Source organism: Amphiura filiformis, chromosome 9 (assembly GCF_039555335.1).
Source record: "Amphiura filiformis chromosome 9, Afil_fr2py, whole genome shotgun sequence".
Lineage (NCBI taxonomy): Eukaryota > Metazoa > Echinodermata > Ophiuroidea > Amphilepidida > Amphiuridae > Amphiura > Amphiura filiformis.
Window position 1 is genome coordinate 5,146,734 of NC_092636.1, and position 26,849 is coordinate 5,173,582.

General features: G+C 37.1%; 4 protein-coding genes across 4 annotated transcripts in view; all 4 read left to right on the plus strand.

The window, feature by feature from the left end:
- The window catches only part of LOC140160545 (nicotinamidase-like), a 44,991-nt gene extending 38,579 nt beyond the window's left edge, over positions 1 to 6,412 (plus strand). Inside the window, exons 8-9 of the mRNA XM_072183786.1 lie at positions 1,547 to 1,728; positions 4,606 to 6,412. Of these exons, the coding sequence (XP_072039887.1) occupies positions 1,547 to 1,728; positions 4,606 to 4,680 (257 nt within the window). The 3' untranslated portion in view covers positions 4,681 to 6,412. The remainder of the gene's footprint in view (positions 1 to 1,546; positions 1,729 to 4,605) is intronic.
- Positions 6,413 to 6,590: 178 nt separating this feature from the next.
- On the plus strand, positions 6,591 to 7,244 carry LOC140160472 (uncharacterized). Its single transcript, XM_072183707.1, has one exon. The coding sequence runs from the start codon at positions 6,591 to 6,593 to the stop codon at positions 7,242 to 7,244; it is 654 nt and encodes a 217-aa protein (XP_072039808.1).
- Positions 7,245 to 15,259: 8,015 nt separating this feature from the next.
- Positions 15,260 to 19,904, plus strand: LOC140160264 (monocarboxylate transporter 12-like). The gene is made up of 3 exons (XM_072183539.1): positions 15,260 to 15,393; positions 16,204 to 17,082; positions 19,457 to 19,904. The coding sequence occupies exons 1-3, from the start codon at positions 15,303 to 15,305 to the stop codon at positions 19,603 to 19,605; spliced, it is 1,119 nt and encodes a 372-aa protein (XP_072039640.1). The 5' UTR covers positions 15,260 to 15,302; the 3' UTR covers positions 19,606 to 19,904.
- A 5,554-nt stretch (positions 19,905 to 25,458) lies between these two features.
- LOC140160546 (carbohydrate sulfotransferase 14-like) overlaps positions 25,459 to 26,849 on the plus strand; it is a 57,237-nt gene continuing 55,846 nt past the window's right edge. Inside the window, exon 1 of the mRNA XM_072183788.1 lies at positions 25,459 to 26,359. Within this exon, the coding sequence (XP_072039889.1) occupies positions 26,189 to 26,359 (171 nt within the window). The 5' untranslated portion in view covers positions 25,459 to 26,188. The remainder of the gene's footprint in view (positions 26,360 to 26,849) is intronic.

A 26,849-nucleotide genomic window follows, 5' to 3' on the forward strand; every position in this document is an offset into this window, starting at 1 on the left:
TCATCAAATATTCCCATTTCCTCTTGGTCTTTTCCTTTCTTTCTGCTACTGACGGTACTTATCATTGACCCTTCCTCACACTTCCAAATTTATCTCTTTCCATTCGTCTCCACATCCACATTACATCTTTCTGCAGTGTCCATGTCTCCGCTCCATACAAAAGGCCGCACTCCAAATTACTGACTTCACATTTCTCCTATTTGTGTCCTTATTTAAGCCTTTGTTAAGAGGAGCTTTCTTTATACATTGACCTATATTGAATGCCACATTTGACCTGCAAATCGTTACTTTCATCTCTGCGACTCCTCCTACCCTAAATATCAAAACAAACTAGACTAATTGAAATCCTTGACCTGTTCCATCTTTTGTCCATTTATGGTGACATTGAAAATCTCGTCCTCTTCATCACTTAAAAATCATTATAATACCAAATCTACACACCATGGAATTCACCATCACGTCCAAGCTCACATTGGGCGCCCCATTCCTTTTTTAAAGGAATTTTTATTTATTCAAGCTGTTCATCAATCTTTGTAGACATGCTTCGGTACTTGCGACCATTGCTTCGTCATCTGCGAATCGCACATCCTTCAGTAACTCGATTCCAATAGATATACCTTCTTCTATTCTTGCCATTGCATGTGTCATCGTTATCTCCAACTGCTGCCCAGCTACTTTGTGGCTACTCTAGAGTACCATTGTACATGTGATTACCAAGTATGTACTTTAGACTACACGAAGGTACTGTATAGTAGCTGGACAGCTGTGTACCTCTGGGCGGTAGCAACCATCCTTGACGCACTCCTCTCCCAATCACACATAGATTTGAAGCTCCATCTGTTACTTTCACCTCTCCGTCACTTGTCTCATATATGGTTAACTTATCAATCTGTCTCCAGTCAACTCTCATACTCTTCAGAATGTCTAACTTCACCCAGATTACGCTGCCAAAAGCCTTTTCAAAGTCAACAAAGTAAACACACTACTCAATTGTCGTGTTTCTCGCTGCGTATTCTCATCACTTCAATTGCTTCACTGGTGCCAAGGCCTTATAAGCTGCCTTACCTAGAGCCAAGCTGTTTTTTTCTAGTAAATGCTTTTTGCAGAATGACTTTTAATGCATGCGGAATCATGATGATGGTTCGATCTGTGGTCTTTTTGCACTCTGTGGCAGTTTCCTTTGCAAACACTCTATCAAAAATACATCAAATCTACATGTACTGTGCTTCAGGTAACAGTAATAAATGAGATGTTTGGGGATAGGGATTGTGAGTTGTGATGTGCTTGTGGGTTGGGTTAAAATACCAGTACCTTAAACAATGAAATCCTTTGTCTACGTGTCAGAGTATAATCTTGGCAAATACAAGATCTTCATTCATTAATAAACAAAATGTCCAGATATTTTTGAAAAATCTGTTGTCGATGTTTTTTTAAATTGTCTGATTTGGCAAGTCACTGATAATAGTGCCATTAATACAATACAATATAATACAATACAATACACCAATAATCCAAAGAATCGTGTCAATTATTTCCCGTATATTAGGTATAACAGATGTGTACGCATGTGGTCTCTGTGAAGATATCTGCGTCGCCGCCACCGTAATGGATGCCTGTCGGTTAGGATTTAGAACCATTTTAGTGGAAGATGCTGCTCGTGCTTCGAGACCCACAGATCTGAAGAGACAAATGGAAACGGCTGGATGTCTTGTTGTTTCTAGTAATGAGGTTAGTGAATGAATACCGTAAAAATTCATTAATAAGCATATGTGCCTATTAACGAATCTACGGTAGTTTGTTTAACTTTTTCATTTTTTTCTGTTAATTTACAGATATAGGTAAATTAAAAGGAAAAAAAACCGACAAAGTTTGACCAACTGCCCTAAAAATTTGTTCTTGTCCGAGCAACTCGTTTATAAGCATGTAATATTCTTATTAATGAATTTTTAAGGTATATTCATAAAGTGAGAGACGCAGTGAACACTGCGCTCAAATATGCAAACATCCCAGCAAACACAAAAACGTTTTAAAAACGTTTTTAATAAGTTATATTTTGGCTTTTGGTTTACATAAAAACGTTTTAAAACCATTTAAATGTCGGGTTATATAAAGGTCATGAAAACGTTTTAAAACGTTTTGTATGAAAACACACTACAACAATATTTTAAAAATATTTTCAAAAATGTTATTGTAAACTATTTTTGCAAAAAATTTTTTGCCAAATATTTTGTCAACACTTAAATAACATTATGTTAAAATATTTGCACTCAGCAAACACAGAAATGTTCTTAAATGTTTTTTTTTCAAAACGTTTTAATAACATTTAAATGTCGGGTTATATAAAGGTCATGAAAACGTTTTTAAAACGTTATTGCAAATATTTTGGGCAAACATTTTTCGCAAAATATTTTTGCAACCCCAAAATAACATTCTGTTTAGAATGTTTTGTATCAAGTTTTCAAAAATGTTTTTTGGAATGTTATTAAAACGTTTTATACCCTTTATATAACCCGACATTTAAACGTTTTCTCTAAAACATTTTTTGTTTGCTGAGCAGTAGATTACCAAAAAATTATTTTTAATGTTATGAAAACGTTTTATACCCTTTATATACCCTTTATATAACCCGACATTTAAACGTTTTCTGACAACCTTTTATAACCTTTTGCGAATGATGTCGAAAACGTTTTGTGTTTGCTGGGATTCGCATATATCTTTAAACAAAAAATTTTCTTGTTCATTTATAATTCAATTGGTTTAGATTTCTTTTACCTACACACCCCTCCCCACACACCTTAAAACATACACCCTGCATCTACTTGCATATTTTACAGCTTTTGTAATTTCTTCCATTCTATGCCTCTATGGTTTTCAGGATCTTGTTGTCATTTTTTGATCTGCTCAGCCCCTCAATGGCTTATATCCAACACTGTACTCTAACTGATTTTATTCTTCTGACCATATACATGGTATAGTCATTAACAAAACTCTTTTGCATCATTATTGCATCTCACGCTTATTAATATTATTACTAATTTGGTTATAATCGTTCACCTCTGTGAAGGTAACGTTTTTCGTCGCGCAACATTCCAAGTTAACAATATCATTTATCCTGAAAAGAACACGGGGATATTCGTGTACGTTTCTGAACATGGAGAGTGTGTATTTACATGCTCTGCAACACAAAACTGCACATGTCATCAACTTGTGCCACAATTCTACATACGTTTCAAGTTTGTGATAATCAACCTGTTCCACAGAGCTGCACACGTTCCAAGTCTGTGACAGTCAACTTGTGCCACAATTCTACATACGTAATACGTTCCAAGTCTGTGATAGTCAACTTGTGCCACATATCTACATACGTTCCAAGTCTGTGATAGTCAACTTGTGCCACATATCTACATACGTTCCAAGTCTGTGATAGTCAACTTGTGCCACATATCTACATACGTTCCAAGTCTGTGATAGTCAACTTGTGCCACATATCTACATACGTTCCAAGTCTGTGATAGTCAACTTGTGCCACATATCTACATACGTTCCAAGTCTGTGATAGTCAACTTGTGCCACATATCTACATACCTTTCAAGTCTGTGATAGTCAACTTGTGCCACAAATCTACATACCTTTCAAGTTTGTGATAGTCAACTTGTGCCACATATCTACATACGTTCCAAGTCTGTGATAGTCAACTTGTGCCACATATCTACATACGTTCCAAGTCTGTGATAGTCAACTTGTGCCACATATCTACATACGTTCCAAGTCTGTGATAGTCAACTTGTGCCACATATCTACATACCTTTCAAGTCTGTGATAGTCAACTTGTGCCACAAATCTACATACCTTTCAAGTTTGTGATAGTCAACTTGTGCCACATATCTACATACGTTCCAAGTCTGTGATAGTCAACTTGTGCCACATATCTACATACGTTCCAAGTCTGTGATAGTCAACTTGTGCCACATATCTACATACGTTCCAAGTCTGTGATAGTCAACTTGTGCCACATATCTACATACGTTCCAAGTCTGTGATAGTCAACTTGTGCCACATATCTACATACGTTCCAAGTCTGTGGTAATCAACCTGTGCCACAAATCTACATACCTTTCAAGTTTGTGGTAGTCAACTTGTGCCACAGAGTTGCACACGTTACAAGTTTGTGGTAATCAACTTGTGCCACAGAGCTTCACATGTTCCAAGTTTGTGGTAATCAAGTTGTGCCATAGAGCTGCACACGTTCCAAATTTGTAGCAATCAACTTGTGCCACAAAGCTTCATACGTTTCAAGTTTGTGGTACTATCAACTTGTGCCACAGTGCTGCACACGTTCCGAGTCTGTGGTTATCAACTATTGCCAAAGTGCTCCACAGGTTCTAAATGTGTGGCAATCAATTTGTATCACAAAGCTTCACACGATACCAGTTTGTGGTCCCGGGTTTGTGGTAATCAACTTGTACCACAAAGTGGCACACGTTACAAGTTTGTGGAAATGTGCCACAAAATTGGACATGTTCCAACTTTGTGGTAACTAATTTACCAAGCTTTACACGTTCCAAGTTTGTGATAATCAACTTGTGTTTGCCATTGTTTTTGCAGGTCAGTGATATGGTATCCGGACTTGTTCGACATCCAAAACTTGCACTAGTTACGGAGTTAAATATTACAGCGTGATCGATCGCGTTACAGAAGGGTGAAATTCAAGAGAGGAGTTTGAAGAAAATAATTTGATCATATGACCAATATTGCTCAAATAGCGCAAATAATATACTCGTTATAATACATTAGAATTGTAATAATTGCAATTGTACTTTTATGGTAGCAGAATGCTTGTTAATTTTTTTGGTAATCAAATTTTTCATCGTGATATTCGTAAATCTGTATAATTATGTTCCATATTGCATATTACACTAGCGGTAAAAGGCCTGTGTGTATGTTCAGCATGTAAATAAATAAATGGTAAGTGCAACTTTAGATATATCAATAGAGGCTGTCGGCAGAACCTTACGTCACCTCGGTCGCCGATCCCTATAATAGTTACTTTTCGTCGGCGATAGTGTACCATATAATGACATAAAATGTTTTCATTTTTGCCGATAATTCTTAGTTTGTTTCCATTATGGAAAACACGAAATTTCACTTTCTAATGATACGCCAAATTTAATAAATAAATTATTATTTAATTAGCTAATTTTGACTATTGAGACTTAGCAAAATGAAAGAGAACATCATTAAAAACATATGTGCCAATTTTCACAAAAATGACCAAAAACTACCACTATTGAATGAAGCCGACGAATTATATATAACAAGTATCATTCCTTATATGAGTTGACATTGCATACTTAATTTGCAATAATTTAAGATTGTATGTAGTGTGCGATGCGTGGCTTCATCTCCCTCTTGTATATAAGGTCGTAAAATTCCATCTACAAACATATTCGGCGGCGAAACAAAAATCCACCTGACCCAAACTCCCATGCCCCCCCTGAGAATCGAATGGTGCGTCCCTAAATGAGTGTTTGTTTTGGACGAAAGAGACAAAAGGCAGACACCCTCCACAAAATACATTACAATAGCTTGCTCTTGCAATAATACTTGATTATGTAGCCGCCTATATCAGTAACATAGTTGCTCAAACTCGAAATAATGTTTTTGTGGAGGGGATTCTGTTCTGCTTTTCGCCTCTTTCGTCATAAAACAAAACAAAATCAAACACTCATTTACGTATAGGCAATAGACCGGTATGCTTGTTGATGGAGTTCTACGGTATGTAGTTAGAAATTACGCAAGGTTAATATATTAGCGTATTATATTTTTATATATACAATATCTTAGGTGACTAAAACACATTTGCGCGTCTTATTAATCATGTTAATGTCAATCCGTGCAGCATATCTAAATTTTTTTCGGAGGTAGTAGGTGCAATCAAGTCAACTAAAGTACCAAAATCAAATGTAACAAAGGACGAAAGAATCGCCATTAAAGAGCTTCAAAAAGAAAAATCCATTCAAATCTTGGGTGCAGACAAGGGTAAAGCCACTGTCATATTAGATACCACCGAATATGATGAAAAGCTTGAAAATCTGCTCAATGACACTAGCACGTATGAGGAGCTTAAAGAAGACCCCACCCCAAAATTTAAAAAGAAGCTTGTTGCCATCTTAAACAGACTCTTGCGTGAGGAAAAAATATCTCAAAAGGACAAAGATTTCCTGTTCCCCACAGCGGAGATTGTCCCGCGCATATACGGCAGTCCTATAGATTCATAAGAAAGACAATTCGCTACGCCCGATTATCGACTACACAGGCTCAATAGGGTATAATGTTTCGAGATCTCTGGCAGACATAATTAGTCCTCTTGTCGGCAACACAGTCCATCATGTCCTCAACTCGAAACAACTTTCTGAGGACTTGAACCGTTGAACGGGATCATCATCGGTGATGACGAATATTTGATCTCACATGACGTGGTATCCCTGTTCACTAAGACTCCTGTGGATCTCACGCTGAAGATTATCCGCGAAAGGTTGGAAAAAGATCATGAGTTGAAAAAAAGGACTCTCCTCAGCGTCGACGACTTGATGGAATTAATTGAATTAATTCTTACTACCACTTACTTCACATCAAAAGGCAAGATCTTCCAGCAAAAGAATGGTATGGCAATGGGCAGTCCCATAGCGGTCAACCTATTCATGGAATGGTTTGAGAATGAAGCCATAGCCACAGCTCCGGACAACTGCAAACCCAGAGTCTGGAAGAGATATGTAGACGATGTCTTAGAAGTGATCAAGAAAGGAGAAGCGGAGAATCTGACTACACATTTGAACCAAGTTGATCCTACAAATAACATCAAATTTACGTATGAAGAAGAATCGGACAATAGTATTCCTTTCTTAGACACCTTAATTACCAAGAAAGATGACGGGTCCCTCAAATTGTGCATTTATAGAAAACCAACGCACACGGACCAGTACTTGCAATTCCAATCGCATCATCCGTTACACCACAAATTAGGTGTCGTGAGGACCCTCATTGATAGGAAAGATTCAATTGTTTCTGAGGAAACCGATCGCCAGAAAGAAAAGTCACATATAGAGCAAGCACTTAGTCAATGTGGCTATCCTCAGTGGTCAATAAAGAAAGTTATCGAGGAAAAAGATCTCCCAAAGCCAAAGAAACCAAAACCTAGCGACGGCAAAGCAAAAGCAAAGGCCTTGTTGTGCTTCCATATGTAGAGGGCCTATCCGAACGGGTATCAAGAATTTTCAAGAAACATGGTTTCGCAACATCGTTAAAACCACATTCCACCATCCGCAAGGCTCTTGTACACCCAAAGGATAAGCGAGACCCACTCCAGACAGCAGAGGCGGTTTATGAAATTCCGTGTAAGAGCTGCCCAAAAACATACATAGGAGAAACGGGTTGCCTTTTGTCTACGAGATTAAAAGAACATAAATCGGAAGCAGATAAAGCTAGTGAAAAAACTTTCACCAGAGCACAGAGGAAGGCGTCAACCACAGAAACCTACAAATCAGCCATAGCTGAACACACAGCAACCAACAATCACGTGATTGGGTGGGAGGAGGCCAAAGTCATCGACCAAGAGGCAAACAAAACAACCCGTTGGCTCAAAGAGGCCATCTGGATTAGGAGCAGAGGCAACACCACCATGAACAAGGACGAGGGGGCGTCCAGAATTGATCGAATCTACGATCAGATCATCAATCGGCAAGCAACCCATGTGACGTCATCAAGATCAGTCACAAAGATTGCCGATAACAACTAGAAACACCACCACTCACCAAACCAGAGTGAACAAGATTCCTGATACATGTAGGAATCGAAATATTTCTAGTGAGTACCTAATTTTACTTATTTGGATCTGTACTGAGAACATTTGCTAACCAGTGATTTATGAACGATCCTGATGAATTTGTTCAGGGGGGGGGGGGGGATATCTAAATTTTATTTTACAAACTTTTGTCATTCTTAACAAATGCTGTTCAATAAAAAGTCTTGTAAAGATAAGTCGAGCTTTGCTTACTCTGTTTTGATTCATCCTGTTTGATTATGACTTATTCTCCCAACTTCTCCTCTCCTCCTCCTCCTCCTGCTTGCTCCCTCCTTCCATCCTCCTCTTTTCTGATCTTAATCTTCTTCTTTTTAATAAACAAGGAAGGTGTGTTGTAAACAAACTGTGACAAGAATGTAAACTTTCTAAACTCAGGAAAACTTTCTAAACTCAGAAAATCAATGGCTGAGCACATGGTTTATGAAATGAAACCTGTAAAGTGTGCTGAGGCTTGTGGATCAACGTAGGCGCTGTGCCTGTGCGTAGCGAAACTATAAATCACTGCGCTTAAAAAAAATAATTAATTCCATTGGTTTAAAATCATTTGGTAGAAAGACTTCCAAACTTTTTACCCAAGTCTAATAAAGTGAAGTAAGGAAACGGAGAAACCGTTACATCTATCATGGATAATGTGGAGCGGCAAATACTACATATAATTGAAACGACTTTATTATAGATGGTAATTTGAATTCGGTGTCTGATAAAGCACTCTTTTTATGTTTATGTAGTAGCATAAAATGTGACCAGTGGTAAATCATGTAAATTCATTTTGTGATTTTGTTAAAAAGAACTTGTATAACTACTGTATAGGCCTACCATCAGGGGCGTAGCCAGCTTTCTTGGTCAGGGGTGGCAAAATAAAATTTTGGGGGCACAGACGAAAAAAATTGCAGTTGCATCATACAATACATAGAGACTGTATGTCTTCGAGCTTCCCGAAAAGGGCCTTATTGCGATGATGTGCGCGCGTAGCGTGAAAAAAATGGTATTTTACACTATTTTCGCCCATTATCCGGCTAAAAAGGGCTTTATTGTTACAATGTGCGTGCGTAGCGCGGAAAAATTTTGTATTTTACACTGTTTTGGCCCTGAATTTTGCTAGAAACGGGGCTCATTGCCCTTTTTCTTTTCATTTGCCCTCCTGATTTTCTCTTTCATTTTTTGTCAGAGGGCACTTTTTCTTTAATTTTTTTTGTCAGGGGAGGCACTCTGCCCCCCCCCCCCCGCTGGCTACGCGGGTGTCTCTGAAAGATTGGTACCGGAAATAGTTCGGGCTCATTTGCTTGCTTGCAAGGAACAATATCCAAATTGAAACGCAGAAAAACATGCGATTTATGGGATTTTATCAATAGAATTCTTTTGAAATCATCAATTTACATATGCTGTTTAGGAAATACAGCGATTTCCGCAATTCATCATGTTCATAACGGATACACACACCGTGACACACACACCCCAACACCACGGCTAAACAACGTCGTGGGGTGCACCTGTGTACAAATTAGCACCGGTATCAATCTTTTAGAAACACCTTGTATACTTCCCACTTTTTGAGTAACACATTTAAACCTTTGACGTTAGTTATTGGAGGAATGAGGTCGCCTGGTTCAAGGGCACCGGCCGTTTTCAGGAATTTTCAATGAGTAATTTCTTTCTGCAACCATAATGGGTCAAAATGCGCTAACCCTAATTCCTAACTCGAAAGGTTTGGTGTATTACGGTCCATTATGGTTGCAGCGTCCCTTTATGGTGGTCAGAAAGTAATTAAGCGTCCAGGCCGCTTTTTTTTTCTGCAACCATATATACCAGGGTTAGGATTTAGAGTTAGGGTTTAGAATTAGGGTTAAAGGTATACGATTAGAGTTCAGGGTAAGAGTTTAGTGTAATATGGTCCATTATCTGCAACCACAATGGGCCGCAATACACCTATCCTTTAGGGTTACGGTTAACGTATTGCGGCTGTTACAGTTGCAGAAAATTAATAAATAACCCGTCCCGCCGTGCCATATGACACTTCGCCACTTACATATGACACAAGAAAATGTTTACCAAACACTTTAATTAAACAAATAAATAAGAAATAGTAGACAGTTTGTCATAATGAATTGGGTTTATTTTCTTGTTTGTAATAATGACAGTAGCAGGATATCGATGAGGGTCCAAAAGTCACAGACAATATCATCTTATCAAGATCAACGTGTTCTTTATATAACAATATTTCAACATGTCTCCGATATTAATTGAGACACATGTAAATAGTGTGTATTTGTTCTGTAATGCCATTACCATTGTCTGGAGCATGGTGGCTACGTGACAATTGATTTCGCAACCAAACCGGTGACATTAGCTGCCATTGTTCTAACGATTTAACCCAGAACAAGATGATGATCATTATTTGTGGAATTTCTTAAATATGACTATAGCAAATGGAGAAATGGTATGTAATGACGTTATAGGGTATGAAATAAAAAGTTGTTTTGCAGATATAATTTTATTTCTACAAGCAAAATGCCAGCAAAATGATAATACGAGTATCATGTATTACCGATAACCTATTTATTTGACATCACAACATTTGAAAGTATAACGTAAATAAAATATAATAAATAAATAAATAAATAAATAAATAAATAAATAAATAAATATTAATGAATGAATGAATGAATTAATTAATATCAGAAATATTTCTTTATATTCTATTTAGCTAATTAATTAATTCACAAAATGTATTTATTCCGTGTTAAGAAATGGTTTTGACTTGTAACAAAGAAAATAATGTCGTTTGGTTTTTTCTGTATTTCAAACTACCATGACATGATTTCCAGGTGCTTGACAGGATTGATAGTTTCACCCCCTTACACCATATAGCCTACAGATTTGATATCAGATGAAATCTCATATTTTTCACTCAACATTGAGTGAAATTGTATACCTGGAATATGTTTAGTTTAGGTCACAGGCCCTGCAATGTATCTGTGTTTAGTATAAACAAAAACACGATAGTTGATAGTTTGGTGGTTACACTGGGATACACATTTTTGCTTCTTGAATCCAAATCATTAAAGCAAGTTAATTTAACCCAAAAAGTTTTGGGTAATATAAAATACACGGTGTTATGGTTGGACCGCTGCAATCATCTGATCGCACACCTTTAACATATTTAACACTGTTAAAGATTTTTATGCGACCTCATTCACTTTGGTGCACCAAAATTAACCAATATGTTACTCATTTACATTATTATAGTCATAAGGTAACGATGATAATGTAGGGACAGTAATGTACTTTTTCTCTATTCTATTAGTTTCTGAAATGTTAATGATCTAATACATCTCTTGTTATCTAGCAAACACAAAACGTTGTCGGGTTATATAAAGGGTATAAAACGTTTTAAAGGAAGGTGACCTGATATATTTGGAAAATCAAATTCTTTAAAACTTACGTATAACATAAAATGTCATCCCTTTCAAGCACTCAAAAAAAAAAGAACATGTAAATGTTTTTTGTAAATGTGACTAATTCCTAATGGAATTACCGACATTTATACAGCGTGATATTGGTAGTCTACAGTGTTTTTATTAATGATAATCATCATGATCATGTAATATATTGATTTCAATATTTTTCTCATAAACATATTGAAGTTCCAACTCGGTGTATTACCGAAGTTATCATCAAAAAACTGCCTAATTAGTCTCAAATGTGGTATACCATATTAATTGTGCCTTTCGGCAGTTTTTTGATGATTTCTTCGAAATATACCGATTTGGGCGCCAAATTTCAATATGTTTATGAGAAAAACATGAGCTTTCATCTGATACCAAAATCAGCATTTTGATGAGGTAAGGTGGGGGATGAGAATGTCAATCAGGTTACCCACCTTTAATAACATTCAGAAAACATTTTTGAAAACTTTAAAACATTCTAACATAATGTTATTAACATATTTGCCAATAACATTTTGATGACATTTTAAAAATGTCGTTGCAGTGGTTTTCATAATGTATAAAACGTTTAAAAAAATCTTTTCATAACCATCATATAACCCGATATTTAAATGTTATCTTATTTAACGTTTTGACTATACTAAAACGCGTTTATAACATACGATTTAAAACATTTTTATGTTTGCCGGGTATTGGCAACATATTGCCATAGTTCAACACTTAGAAAATGAAGCATATATGTTTGGCCAAAGTGAGAATGAACTGGCAAATCTGTCCTCTGGTGTAAATCTTTACCCCCATATGTTTTACAGCAGCCACAACTTCTGGAAGGAGGATGGGGTTGGGTGATCGTAGCATCGAGATTTATAGTCAACTTCGTCATTTCCGGTATCATTAAATCAATGGGAGTGTTGGTGCCTCATTTCATGGGACAGCTCCATGCCTCTGCGGGACAAACAGGACTATGTATAGGGATATTTGTTGGATTGACAAATCTGATAGGTAGGACTATTCTTCTTTCATTGTTGCAAACGATTTAGACTACAGTTTGTCCACTCTGAAGTACAAAGTGGCAACGCGAACGTATACAGCGCGTAAACAGTGCGTAAACAGTGCGCAGTGCTGCGTCTCTGCTGCAGGTATGCGTGTCTTCAAAGTCGGTACAAATACAATGTGTGCGTCCGCGTCAGTACTTTAATGTACTTCAGAGTAGACTGACTGTATGCCATAGTCGATTTTTGATAAATAAAAATATGTTATTTAATCATTATGAACGCATTCAGTTGAACTCGAAATTATACTGATATTATTTCATTACATCAAAATACTAGTAAATGGTTATGAATAGGTTTAGGCCTATATAATTATATTACTTAGTGACAGTAACGGTAAAGTATACGTAGGCTTATTGAATGCAACATATTATAATGGCACTTCAATACTGAACAGTTCTGATTTTAGAATCTACCAATTTAATAATCGCGAAAGCCCAAGTTAAAAATCTCGGGAAGCCAACAAACAGAGGTAGTACGGTGACTAAAAAGATCAGATGTGAAAATCTATCAATTGTGCACAAATTAATTAAATCAGAGTTTTAAGAGTATGCATATAAATGGGCAAGTGGACTACGGAGAAGTCTACAAACGATTGTGTACCGCATTCATGACATACACTTAAGAAACAGATTGGATTAATCTGACTTTTCGGATCTTCAATACCAAAACTCTCTTATTTGTTCCCGTCTCTTGTAAAAACATGGAATTGTGGTTATTTGCTATATATCTGTCTCCGACATCATGGAAATTGTAGGCAAATACCAGTAGCGAAAAGACTAAAATAGTTAAATTCAAGTTTCCTTTGACGATTTCAGTAAGGTGCACAACCATTTTCTGTGTTTTGGGTTTCGTCAGGTTTGGTGTTGTTAGTCACTGTCAGCTTCTGACCAAATGGGTAGAATTCTGCCATCACTAAATCACAATATATTCCATATCTATTTTTATTGTTATATAATTGAGGAGTTCTACCTGTAATCTACGTAGTACGTACCTCTTGGCTTAGTGGCTACAAACTGTACGCCAATCATGGGTCAATCAGTAACCAAAACTGCACAAACAAACAATTATTCCATGTTAACAATGAACATGTTATTTATCTTAAGGTCTGTATTAAGAATAATAGGGAAATAGAATATTTAATTGCAAAAAAGAAAGGTAAGCTTAGCTCCAACTTCCGTAAATGGAGATTTGACCTTTAATATCTTACATGATCATAATTATGTATATACTTTGAATTACCCACCATTTTGTAATCATTTTAAAATCTGTTTCCTCCTGTTGCCTTTTTTGTGATTTTTTTAATTTGTTGACAAATTTTTCATAATAAAGATCCAATGAACATTGAAAGACAAAAAAAACCCCCAAAAAACAAAAACACAAAAAACAAAAAAAAAAGCAACAACAACAAAAACAAACAAACAAAACAAACAAAAACAAACAAAAAACAAACAAACAAACAAAACAAAACAAAACAAAACAAACAAAAAAAACCCAATAAAAACAAACAAGACAAAACATGTTATTTATCAATATAATTTGTACAGTGAAAACAAGATATACGGTATGTCTTTTACGACATAATACAGTCAGTTAAAATATGCATATCTTACCTGAATTATGAGTGATTTAACAATATACAAGATACCAAACACAGTTTTTGTCAAATAGCTAATTTTGTTTAGTGTGGTTCAATGCAGTTTTCAATGGAAACATTATTTGTTTCAAGCACGATGTCTCGTATATGGAACTAAACTCTCACAACAAAATGACAACAAAAAAACCAAATGACCAAAATTTCAACATAATGCTGACCTGAAACTTTTCTTGTTTTAAACCAATAAAGTGTAAAGACCAGTGCCCCCCTTTTTTGGGGGACCTGGAGAAAAGAGTTACGCGCCGGTAGGGTGGGAAAGTAGATGTCCAGCGGATGAATTTGAGGGATCTTGTCATGTCATCAAAACGATAAAATAACGATAGAAATCATGTCACTCTAAACTATATGCACATTTTATGGCTACATAGCCTTTTCAATGATTTTTAAGCACATTTTTCAGATGCCATGCGAGAAAATAGTCCCTCTTAAGTTTTTCAAGCACTGTCCAGTCCTAATCAGTGATATATCAACCTTGTCCAGTTTTATATTGGACGTGTTAAGCAGTTGTCAGAAAGTAACATTAACGGACACATTTGCCTGATGATTTGGCAGTCTATTTTTATGCTTGGTATTCCCGCGGGTATATTGCCCCCTCCTTTTTTTTTGGTGAAATACCTTTGTTTCAGATGGACATTTTATTGTGAAAGGACCTATTATGCCATTGTACAAGCAATACAATAAAAAAAATTCCACATAGCCCCCGAATGAAAAGTATTTTATTATCTTTGTAATCACTCAAAAAACATTTTGTGTGAATTTTACATCCGAACTAGAGGCTATTCAATTTTTATGTGCCTTTTTATTTTACATGTAAAGTCTATGGGGTGACGATTAGAAATGGACGGCAATATTGAAAAACCCTCATTTTGGACACTAAAATGACAATAAAAAAAATAGCACTTAGTTTGGATGTAAAATTCACACACAATGCTACCTGAGTGAGTACAAACATAATTAAATACATTTCATTCGGGGACTATAGTAAAAACAAAAAATGTTGTTATGGAACAAAGATGGAAAACGCTTGTCAGAAATGTCACATAATAGTGTCCGTAAGGTAGCCATGGTACAATCATGACAATAATGACATTATTCATATAATTGTCAAATTTTCAAGTCTGGAGAGCTCTTAATAGTAAATAAAAGGAGAAGCAGTTTCTCGTAGAAACATGTCAGCTTTCGCATCAAAAAGTGATAAAATGATTTTTATCATTTATATTGTAAATATGTTTACAGGTCCTGTTGCAACTGCATTGCTTGGAATATTTTCTCATCGTAAGCTAGTTATGATTGGAGGGTTTATCTCAGGTGTCGGGCTTGCGTTATCAGCACTGGCTACTTCTGTATCTTATCTTGGAATGGGGCTCACCATATCAGGTAATAAAAAACCCTTTAAAAAAACCCCACTATTTTGTGTACAACAATTTTAGGTACTACGAATTCTGCACTCTGTGTTTCAAATAGCGTCATTAGGAATAGGATATTTCATATAATTTTCAATATCTCAGACCAACATTTTTATCACGTTACTGGGGATATAGAAATAAAAAATGGGAATTCTGATAAAGAGATAAAAAAGTTTAAATCCCATGTCTTCTTTTAATAAACTCGTAAAATAAATGCAAGTATCCTTCTTTGCTTGGACATACCGTAAAACCTCGTCTACAAGCATATAATAGTGCTTCTGATGAAAGCAAAATTAATCCAGGCGCCATCCATCGACAACATTATAACATTATAGAGTTTGAGCAAATAAATTACCGATATAAGAATATGCAAAAAAGGATTATTGTAAGACCAATCTATTGTATTGGCATGTTTACGGCTGTTTCATTAATTTAGCTTTCATCAAAAAAACTATATGCTTGTAGACGAGGTTTTACGGTAATCTTTCCAGCCACTTCATGTTGCGCGGGCAAAAATGCAAATATAGGTATTGAAAGATAAAAGAATACCCCGGTATTTTCTATGGAATAAACAATATTTTTACATGGGGTGCTGTACTCTACATGACAGAATAATCAGCGGCCCTGATGCTACCTTTATCATTATGCTACACGAGGCAATTTCAATTTTGAGGTCCACTAATTAGTGGGCGAGTTATATGCCTACTGACATACAATGTATCTCTGTTGAATGGCTGTTGTAATGACTGAAAATGTTTTTTGTTATGTGTTAAAATTGCAGGAGTTGGCATGGGACTCTGCGCAGTACCTATGATATCTTGCTGTACCTGGTACTTTCGTGAGAAGTTTGCGATTATTAATGGTCTGTCCGTGGTTGGGGGATCTCTAGGAATGATGATATTGCCTCCCTGCACAGAGGTTGCCGTGGAGAAATATGGGTGGCGAGCTACAATCATACTATTTGCTGCATTTAGTTTAAATTTGATAGTTGCCGGAGCTGCAATACGGCGACCAGACACAAAATTCTCAGACGAAATAAAGCAAACCAAATGTGAATCACAAAACGGCACAGCCACATCCATATCATCTAAAGCTATAGAACCAGAAACGGAGCCAAATCGTTTAGAAAATACAAAGGAAGAAACGGGATTTTTGAAAATCTGTAAATCTCTATCAAAAAGTTTATATGTAGGGATTTTCAAAAGAACTTCAACATTTGCTGTGTATGAACTAGTCTTTTTTCTCTACGCTATTGGTTACACGTCGTGGGTCGTGTTCCTAGTTCCACATGCAATACATAAGGGAATCGAACCCGTCAACGCAGCATTCTTATCAACTTTAGGAGGGTGTGGTGCAATATTTGGTCGATTATTTCACGGACCTCTTATTGACCGTGGCTACATTACAGGCAATGGACTCTTTGCCTTGCTTTCATTTATATGTGCATGGTGTTTTCTTTTAGATCCACTCTTTAACTCTTACCATATGCAAATGATTTCAGCATTTATTGTTGGTCTTTGTATTGGATCTCGATATCCACTATCAGTCACCATGGTAACAAAACTACCTGAATTAGTGAAATCTGAATTGTTGGTATCTGCAATCGGATGGACACATTTTTTCCTTGGTGTTGGAAAAACTATCGGAGGACCGTTAACAGGTAAGGAACAATCCAGACTGAATTCCATTTGAACGACTTGTATAGCTGGACTCTTATCGCCGATATTAAGAAAACGCTGTTTAGGAGAAAATTGTTTCACATTTTTGCCCTGATTACGATTTTCTGCTTTAAACAGCATATCTCGTATTTTCTTAGGGCTAATCAGGGGCTCTGGATATTGTTTAAACAAGTCGAAGTAAATGCTTTAATCATCATGCTTGATTAAAGAAATAAAATGCGTTTAAGCAGCATCAGTATTATTTCGGCAATAAAGTTCGCGCAACCCTTATTTCAATAGAAGATTGATTAAAGAGTACAATAAAATAGTGGAAGACATCGACAAGGCATTGCGTGGTCACTGTCGAGCAATGATCATAAAAACTGGCCGGAATTCAATTTCCATCTACATTATTCAGATGTGTAGCCAGGAAGCCCAGGATAATACTGAATTACCATGACAGGCGATTATAGAGAGTTTTTAGATGTTTTACAGATCGAACTTTATTCGAATTTGTCAGCTCAGTGCATTGTAAATTTTCGATGAATGACGTAGCGACGAGCGATTGGTTTGTAGCCAATGAGGTAGTGCCCTTTTGGTTGAGTTGCGAAAAGCGCGCTACCTCATTGATCAAATGCCAATTGCTCGTCGCTCAGCGATGGAGTATAAGTTCAGCTGAAGTGTCATCATGACTTGTTATGAACACCACAAACTGACCAATAACAAAATGACTAGAATATAAACAGTCCGCACCAGCATCTATAGGCGATGCTACTGATTATTTTCAGTGCGAAGCTGTTTTTGCGCTGGCTGTATTCTTGCTCGACGAACCAAGTAAGACCTAGACTATGCCATAGTCGAATTTTATTAAAAATATGTTATTATTAGTCATGATTAAACCATTTCGTTGAACTCAAAATTATACTGATGTTTATTAAAATTAAAGTATTCAATAGTAAAATGGTCATAAAGAATTAAGAATATCAGATGATTAGTGACAATAAAAGTAATGCAACATTATCTTGCATAATTATAATGGCTCACTTTAATAAACTCAATTTTAAATGCTCACTTTAACAAACTCAATTTTGCAACAGAAGCTTGTTTTAGCGTCCATAGTTTTGTTTTTGATAGATATTGATTCTCAAGACCACCAACTTTAAAAATAAGTTTACTGGAACCATGGAAGAAAGAGATAAGAAGGAACCACAACGAACGCATTCACTTTGTACACTCCCTTTACCGACATTTAATTGACATTGTTATTCATGAGGATTTACTTTGATCAATACCCCGCGTTAAATAGGTGATTGGTATTGTACTCCATGTATTTGCATGTCTTCTGGAGCGTGTCTGAAGGATGATTTGAACTAATGACCTTCCGTGCAAGCACTCTATAGGATTTTCTCTGGTGACGTGATCATCGGTCATTGATGGCCTACATCTTTTTCTTCCATTTCGCCCAATTTTCCCGAACTTTGATGACTTTTTTCTCAGAGTTGGCAGTCTTTGGCACTGAAACGAGTTAGCTAGTTACGATTATACACATATAAACTATTAAATTAAACAGGTTTCATGTACCGGACTCAACCGGAACATTGTACATTATTTAAGAATATTTTGCATCTAAAAAACAAAAAAAAAGTCACCAAAATCTTACCTTATTTGCTAAAGATGAAACTCAGCAAAAAAACGGCCGATTTTGATGACCTTTTCGATGTTTTAAAAGACATTTTCTACATAACACGATCAAGAAAACAGTTTGACTGTAGATCCCAAAACAAAGCTACTATTCAAGTTCAGAGCATCAGTGAAATTCCATAATCTTACTTCTGGGTAGCGTTTGTTTGTTCTTGGATGGGTTTGTTATAGTTTTTTTTCAGTAATTATTTCGCCAAGCATCGATCGCGGTAAATGGATCATACATGAAAGTAAGTACCATTGATAGCTTTTCTTTTCATGCGTCAATAGATATGCGGATTAAAATTTGGCCGATCGAAGTCGTTGTGGTTCCTTCTCATCTCTTTCTTCCATGCTGGAACTCTGTCAGCATTGAGCATTTCTAGATATGGCGGGTTGAAAAGTTCCCCAAATTATTCATCTTGTCATGGTGATCCAGCATTTGAGCAACAGCATTTGAGCAAGTTTGAATTTAAGCAATTTTGAAATTTGACCTCTGTGTGAAGTTTACCCGCCATATCTCAAAATGCTCAATGCTGACATGCAGAGTTCCAGTAAACTTATTTTTGAAGTTGGTGGTCTTGAGAAGCAATATCCATCAAAAAGAAAACTATGGACGCTAAAACAGCGTCATACCCACTGGCAGCCGGACTATAATGAATGTTTGTTTCCTTTGTTTTTTTCCCGTTTGTACAGGTTGGCTTTTTGATATCAGTGGTAGCTACATGGTTGCCTTCGTTACAATGGGTGCCTTAGAGATTCTCGTGACTGTAATTTTATGTTCAATGACTCTTCGAGAACGTTTATGTCAACGATCGTCTGTACCACCGCCAGATAGCGTGTAGAATGCCCATTGCCTAACAATTGCATGATAGTTTAAGTGAATGCGCAGTGCAATACAGTTTTGAAAACAATAACGTATTCAAGTGATTCGGATATTACGTTACAATTAAATTGGTTGTGGTATGATAGTCCGCTTGACCCGTGTTGGTTAAATTTGGCTAATTAGTCGCCGATGAAGACAAATCGGTCAATAGACTTTTTGTCTTCATGGGTCTTTATTACCGGAATAGTAATGCAAAGACACCAAGTACATTTTATATCTTGATCCCTTTCCACCTCACCTAAATCAAATACACACACTGGCCAAAAGTATTGAAAAAAGAAGAATTCTACAAACTGTAGTGTAAGCATGGTAAGTTAAACGTTAATCCCAATATCCTGTTGAATTTACATTACGTACTAGATGGCAATGTCCTTTGCAGCTAATAACTAAGATCAAGCTAAACAATATTGGTTGGAAGATGGCTAAGTTGTTGACATCATGCGCGTATTATCAGTCAACATTAATAGGTAAATTTTCACGGGAAAATTTTCTGGACACGTGACCAATGTGTATCAATGTGAGTGTAACTTCGAGCCTGATCTCTGACCCGCGGCGGTGACCTCGCTATTCAAGTCTTAGTAATTTTGAATTGGAATAGTATTTTTGACCGCAATTTTGATAGAATTTTGTGCATTGCAAATTTATTGAATATTATGTTATCTTAATTTTTTCACAATATCATAACAACGTAATTTCAAAAATATCTATCTACGTAAAAAATTATTTATCTACGGAAACTCTTACCATAACATTATTAACTTGCGACAAGTAACTTATTTTGCAACAAAGGAGGAATTCTTCCTATTCAAATACATTGGAAGAACACCCGCTGTGCTCGGGGTCACATTCGATAATGCTAATATGTCTGCGCCCATGGGTGTCACGTGTCCAGAAAATTTTCCCGTGAAAATTTACCTATTAATTCTGACTGATTATTGCTTACAATAGCGAAAATCCGTTTGTATGGTTATAGACGAAAAAACTTTAGTCCACAAAATGTCCAGATGCCTTTACAATGGCCGCCAAATGGTTGAATTGGTTTCTGCAAGGTACCAGGAAAAAGGTAGCGGGAGAATGATTCATGGATGATGGATGTGTCGGGTGGAAGGAATGAGACAAAGACAAAGGTCCTTCAAGAAATAAAGGTCACGTGGACACACTACAAGCCACTGGATGGCCTTGAATCACACCAAACACAGCATGTGTGTTTATTACGTGTTTAAACGTAAGTACTCCAACATTTGCAAGACGTTGGCCGTCTTTGAACTTCCATGCAGCCTTCTCCCGTAACCATTTTTCTGATATCTTGCAGAAACCAATTTAACCATTTGGCAACCAAGTTTGTTCTTCTCTGCCTCCAAACGTATTTCCAATATTCCGCATGTATATGATCCATTGTAATCACTGGAATATACGTATGAAGTCACCACACGAGACACCTTCTGTCCCACTGATTAAACTGATCTTACTTCATCACTGTTCATGCAAAGAACATTGCTATTGTCTAATATGAATTCGACATGATATTGAAATATTCAACTTACAGTTTGCCCAATTCTTTTTTCAGCGATATTGCAATACTTTTGGCCAGTGTACATGTGTAGTTATTGAACGCTCGATCCCCTATCTACATACACATCTACATATCTGTTCTTGCACTCTCCAAGACTCAGCTATAATGGAAGACATCGCCCCGATATCTTCATGGCAGAAAATGCCATGGTAGGTTGAATCCACAGCCACGCATGGCCATTGTATTCCCACCTGTTTAATAGTTTTTAAATGCATAGTGGGCTGAAGGACATCCGACTAAGGCTAATGACATCATTAGCCTGTGACTGACCTCTGTACGGTCAGCGAGCATACATTCGCCATTGTCATCTGCTTATAGACTGCCTCTACCATAGTCTCCTACACAGCCAGTTTGTGTCAGTCGGTCTGACACTCGTCGATCCTGTATGTTCGTGCTAGCCACATACAGTCTGGCCCGAGACTACCTCCACGAGGGTCTACGCTGCGCTATTTAAAAGCTTGAATTTGGTCACTTTTTCAGCTCAAGACGCAAGCTACTGTCTCAAGCCGCAAACTAACGACTATCATATTCGAGTGCAAGGAACCACATCTGGTTTCTTTATACGAAATCATTTACGGGAGATATTCATCCTTTTCCACCCCGGTATCCAAAGATTTATCGTCTGAATATCAATCGTGCATAGCACATATTTACGTGTATCGATCCCGTGTATTCATTTCAGTGTCTCTGGTTGTATGATGTAATTATTAACCGGGCGATGTCGGTGTGCGTCTGTGATATGAGTTGCTGAACGCGGCGGTAAAACCGGGCCCCTTATTGTTAATTTTGCACCTTTGCCCCTTCAAACATACAAACCATCTCAAAAGTTAGGTCTTTATATATAGTAGGAAACTTTCTTTCGCGAAGGCACTATGTCAACAATGCCTAGAAAAGTTCCTTCCTTTTTACGCGTTATTAACCAATCAATGATCGTAGGGAATTTGATTGACAGTGACGTCAGACGCAAACTAGTCTTTTTTAATCTCTGTCATAGGTCTGCAGTCATTTTCAATTACTTAAAATCTAGGATTGGAACCCCGATATGACCTGAAACACCAGCGGTTGACTGAATACATGTATTTGAACAATGTTTGGGATTCTCGCAAAGAAGCAGTGTATGTATACGACAATAATCCTCTTTAACATGCTTACGCTTCGCAACAGCATCATGTGAATGTCTAATTAAGGAAGTGCTGTAGTCGATGTGATCGACTTGCTTTCAACAGCATACTGTTTGGTATGTATGGTGGGCCATTGAATATGCTGAGGAGCGACGAAAATCACATCTGATGCCGGAAGAACATTATATGCCCATCACTAAAGCAGTCGCAAGGAACGAAATGTTATTTTCGAAAAAACGCGACTACTTTATGATACGGGCATAATAGTTCACATAGATTAAGATTTGTCTGCTCCGCTACAGTTTAGTGTTCCACAAGGATCAGACCTTGGACCACAGCTTGTTTTGCCCTCCAATTACATTTGCTTTTTTAATTAAAACTCTCGCCAAAAGGTTACTGAGCCTTTAAGGAGTGGCGATAAGAAGGATATTTTGAGTTGAAAGACAGATGATATCAATTATTTGACTGGTTATTTTAGTAAGGTATGTGTCGAATGACAGCTTTTGCGCTAATTGTCTTGCTATTTATTATACTGGTCACTGGTCTTCTGCATAAAATGTGTTTATTTTGCGGTGTACATACACCGACGTGTTAAATAAAATGAAATGAACGTAAACCGTACCTGCCTTATACTCTCTATCCGTTGTGGTCACTGATCTTCCCGTCGCTCGTTCTAACAGATGAAGGAACTTAGAAAGAATGAACAGTTTACCAACCCAAAGTGTTACAATTAAACATGACATCAAATAAACACAAATCTCGACCGGCATACAACCCAACTTGAAAAAAAAAGCAAGGGAATGTGCCGGCATCGGAATCGAACCCACGACCTTCCGATCTCTAGACGGACGCCTTATCCATTAGGTTACCAGCTCCCACTGAACCATGTAAACGGTGATTAAAACTGGGTCTAATGTAAGCAGTCGAGGTATACAATACACACAAACAAATATTACGCAAGTACACAAGTGAAGGAGATCATTACTGATGCTTAATCGTTTCCCCAGTATAATGTAAGCAAAGTAGGTAATGGGGATACGCATCCTGCACAAGAACAAATAAACACAATGGGGAACGATTGCTCGCTACAAGAGGAAACTGAATAGGCCTATATTTAATGAGAAAGAATGAACAGTTTACCAACAAAAAGTGTTACAATTAAACATGACAACAAATAAACACAAATTCCAACCGGCATACAACCCAACTTGAAAAAAATCAGGATGTGACAATTGCTCATTTACATGTGTCAGCAAGTTCGATTCCCTAAACTTACGACATTTTTATGTGGTTACTTCAATCACATGGGCCGAGGAAGAGTTAATGCGAATTATTCATAAAACCATGTAAACGGTGATTAAAACTGGGTCTAATGTAAGCAGTCGAGGTATACAATACACACAAACAAATATTACGCAAGTACACAAGTGAAGGAGATCATTACTGATGCTTAATCGTTTCCCCAGTATAATGTAAGCAAAGTAGGTAATGGGGATACGCATCCTGCACAAGAACAAATAAACACAATGGGGAACGATTGCTCGCTACAAGAGGAAACTGAATAGGCCTATATTTAATGAGAAAGAATGAACAGTTTACCAACAAAAAGTGTTACAATTAAACATGACAACAAATAAACACAAATTCCAACCGGCATACAACCCAACTTGAAAAAAATCAGGATGTGACAATTGCTCATTTACACGTGTCAGCAAGTTCGATTCCCTAAACTTACGACATTTTTATGTGGTTACTTCAATCACATGGGCCGAGGAAGAGTTAATGCGAATTATTCATAACCGATCGATACCGTGCCTCACTTTGTTAAGAGCACGCCAACAAAATTCGTCATAGGTTTGCGTTGCTAATACAAAAGCCGTGTCAGGTGTCAAAAATGGTTTCCCCCATCAGTAGGCTCGCCAAAAATTGCTCCCCCCCTTTCGGATCGAATTTTACCCTCCCCAGGGCTCATAATTATTGCATAGCCCCTTAAAATATAAGTTTAGAATTTTACTCTCCCCAGGGCCATTATTATTGCATAGCCCCTTAAAATATAAGTTACGATAGGAAAAGGTATGGGTAAAGCCACGATTTCTCCGTGATACGGAAAAATTCACGGAATTCGGGGTTTGCTCGTGGAAATTTGAAAATGCCACAAAATAGTGAAAACTGTGTAAAATGTCTAACTTTTGTGTTGATTTGCAAAATAAAACAAAGAAAAGTGATTCTAGCATTAATTTTAGGCTTATGATGCAAGATTCTGGCCAAACTACAATAAAAGGTAAAACAAATTACGCTTTTAAAACATGTTTGTTTTAACTTTTCATTTCGTTTATTTATTTATATTTTATTTATTAACCATATTTAAACAGGGTAACCTACTCAACAAATATTACAATGTTGATTTTCAGACAATTCGTTGTCTCAGACGAAAACATATTGTCCAAAAAAGACGAAAATCAGTACAATGTAGCTAGGACAATTTTTCTGTTTGCCGAAAATATATGATTTGGACCCACTAGCCTAATTATGAAACCTCCGAAATGACAAAAGGGACAAAATATGGTTGGCCGTAAAGGCCCCCCCGGGCACTCGAATATGAAAGTGACGTACCTGTGCCCACCAGCGTACGAAACTAGGGGTCTATCGGTGTAGAAAATTTCACATCATTGACAATCAATGCGAAGCGCGCCGAAATGTCAATTTTGAGGACTAATTGTTCAAGAAAGGGGGTCATTCAGTCAATAGGCTACTGAAAAAAACGGGGTCATTGGGTGTAGGATTTGCCAAAAATAAGGGGGTCTTTTCATGGGCACATGACGTATGTCAATTATGGGAGTGCCCCCCCCCCCGATAAACTGGGTTGGATCATGGAACTTTAATGCAGGGATACGGACATAAGTACTTCAGCTTCAGTTGTAATAAAGCACGGAATTTTTGGATCAAAGTCCATTGGACCACATCCCGATGATTATTGTTCGGGTACTATTTAATATGATTGATCCTTGATCATCTTTTTACTGGTGGAATTTTAAAGCAATTATTTATAAATGCTAACCCATTATTGCATGTTGTCTGGAGCTGTAGAGACATCTGGGACTAGGTCATAAGGATCTACTACTAGTACTAGGAAACAACCACGGAGTGACACTTCCTCTTATCACTAATGACATGGCATCATTCAGCATGGTTTGTTTAGGGAAAGATATCTACAACTGGATGACGGTGTGCGCTAATTAGGCATTAATGAGCTATAAACAGTAATAACTGTTAATTAAGCACATATCCTTTATCACACACTCATGTACTACTATGGTTACAGTGCTACTTGGATTTTGGCAGTTTGGTTAACATCAAGGTCAAGACACACCATGCTTTATGATGCTGGTATATTTCACTTTCTGTAAAGTATCACGGTGAATGTTGTATCATGAGTTCCCTGCGAGTTTAACGCGCGTGGCGTCGATAGCATGCCGAATGGACTATTCAACAGGTTCAGTGTGATGTTTTATGAACTAATCGCAAACTGCTGCGATTGCATTTGCATGGGACGTTTGTTTTCAATAAAGTTGTACCAGGCAGCACTTCAGTGATTTGACAGTTGGATACGATGATGGAGCGAAACATGTGTACTTGGAAACAGCGTAGGGAAACAATCATGTCATGCATGTACTACCACGAAAATGGTACCAAAAGGTACAGTCAGAGTATTGATGGAATTAGAATGCCTTATGAAAAGAGATGAAGGACAAACCGTGTTTTGGTACATCCGCAGTAGTTAATATAGTTTCAGTACTTATACGACATAGTACATGCAGTATTAAAATAAATATCACGAATAGAATAATATGGACGGTATCCACATGGCCCGATTTCGAAGTTCAAGTTTGTTGGCTTTTGGATGTGTGTCCTTTCTAACTTTTATAATGATGGGGATGTTCCATCGTCATGTGTCAATGTTTAACTTCAACATTCCAGAATTGGAGAACGGGTATGAAATGGAGGATATACGTGGAAAGGTAGGTGACACAAGGATTTTATTAATTGTTGTCATTGCATGGCGATGAACACCATGTTTTGAAAATTGCTGACCTTTTCAAAACATGCACGTGTCAAGTCCGGGGCCGCGCCGGGTCACAAGAAAGGAGCTTTTATGATATTCAGAGAATCATCATCTTGCCGATACATGTTCTTGTTTTGTGGCTCGCAGCTCGGTGAAGCATACTACCTTTGACTTTTCAAATAAGCTTATTCTCTCAAAGCCTGTCATGGTATTTATTGTAAATCGGCTTATTTGCTGTATAGGGTCTACATGTACATTGTATTGCAAATGTAGGCCTACATCATGCGGGCATATGCGTGACATGCTATTATACACTGCACTGCAGAAACAGTGTTTGGTTTTATAGCATTTAAAGGCCCATTCAATGATTTGCTCATCCGAATGATCGAAAAAATCATCAAAATTCAGATTTTGGTACCTCTATCATTGTCATACTAGATGTACTT

Bases quoted from the DNA above. Each gene is read 5' to 3' on its own strand.
- LOC140160472 (XM_072183707.1), top strand. From the start codon at position 6,591: ATGGAATTAATTGAATTAATTCTTACTACCACTTACTTCACATCAAAA.
- LOC140160264 (XM_072183539.1), top strand. From the start codon at position 15,303: ATGATTGGAGGGTTTATCTCAGGTGTCGGGCTTGCGTTATCAGCACTG. The intron at 15,394-16,203 runs GTAATAAAAAAC...TTAAAATTGCAG, and splicing joins AATGGGGCTCACCATATCAG to GAGTTGGCATGGGACTCTGC. The intron at 17,083-19,456 runs GTAAGGAACAAT...CCGTTTGTACAG, and splicing joins TATCGGAGGACCGTTAACAG to GTTGGCTTTTTGATATCAGT.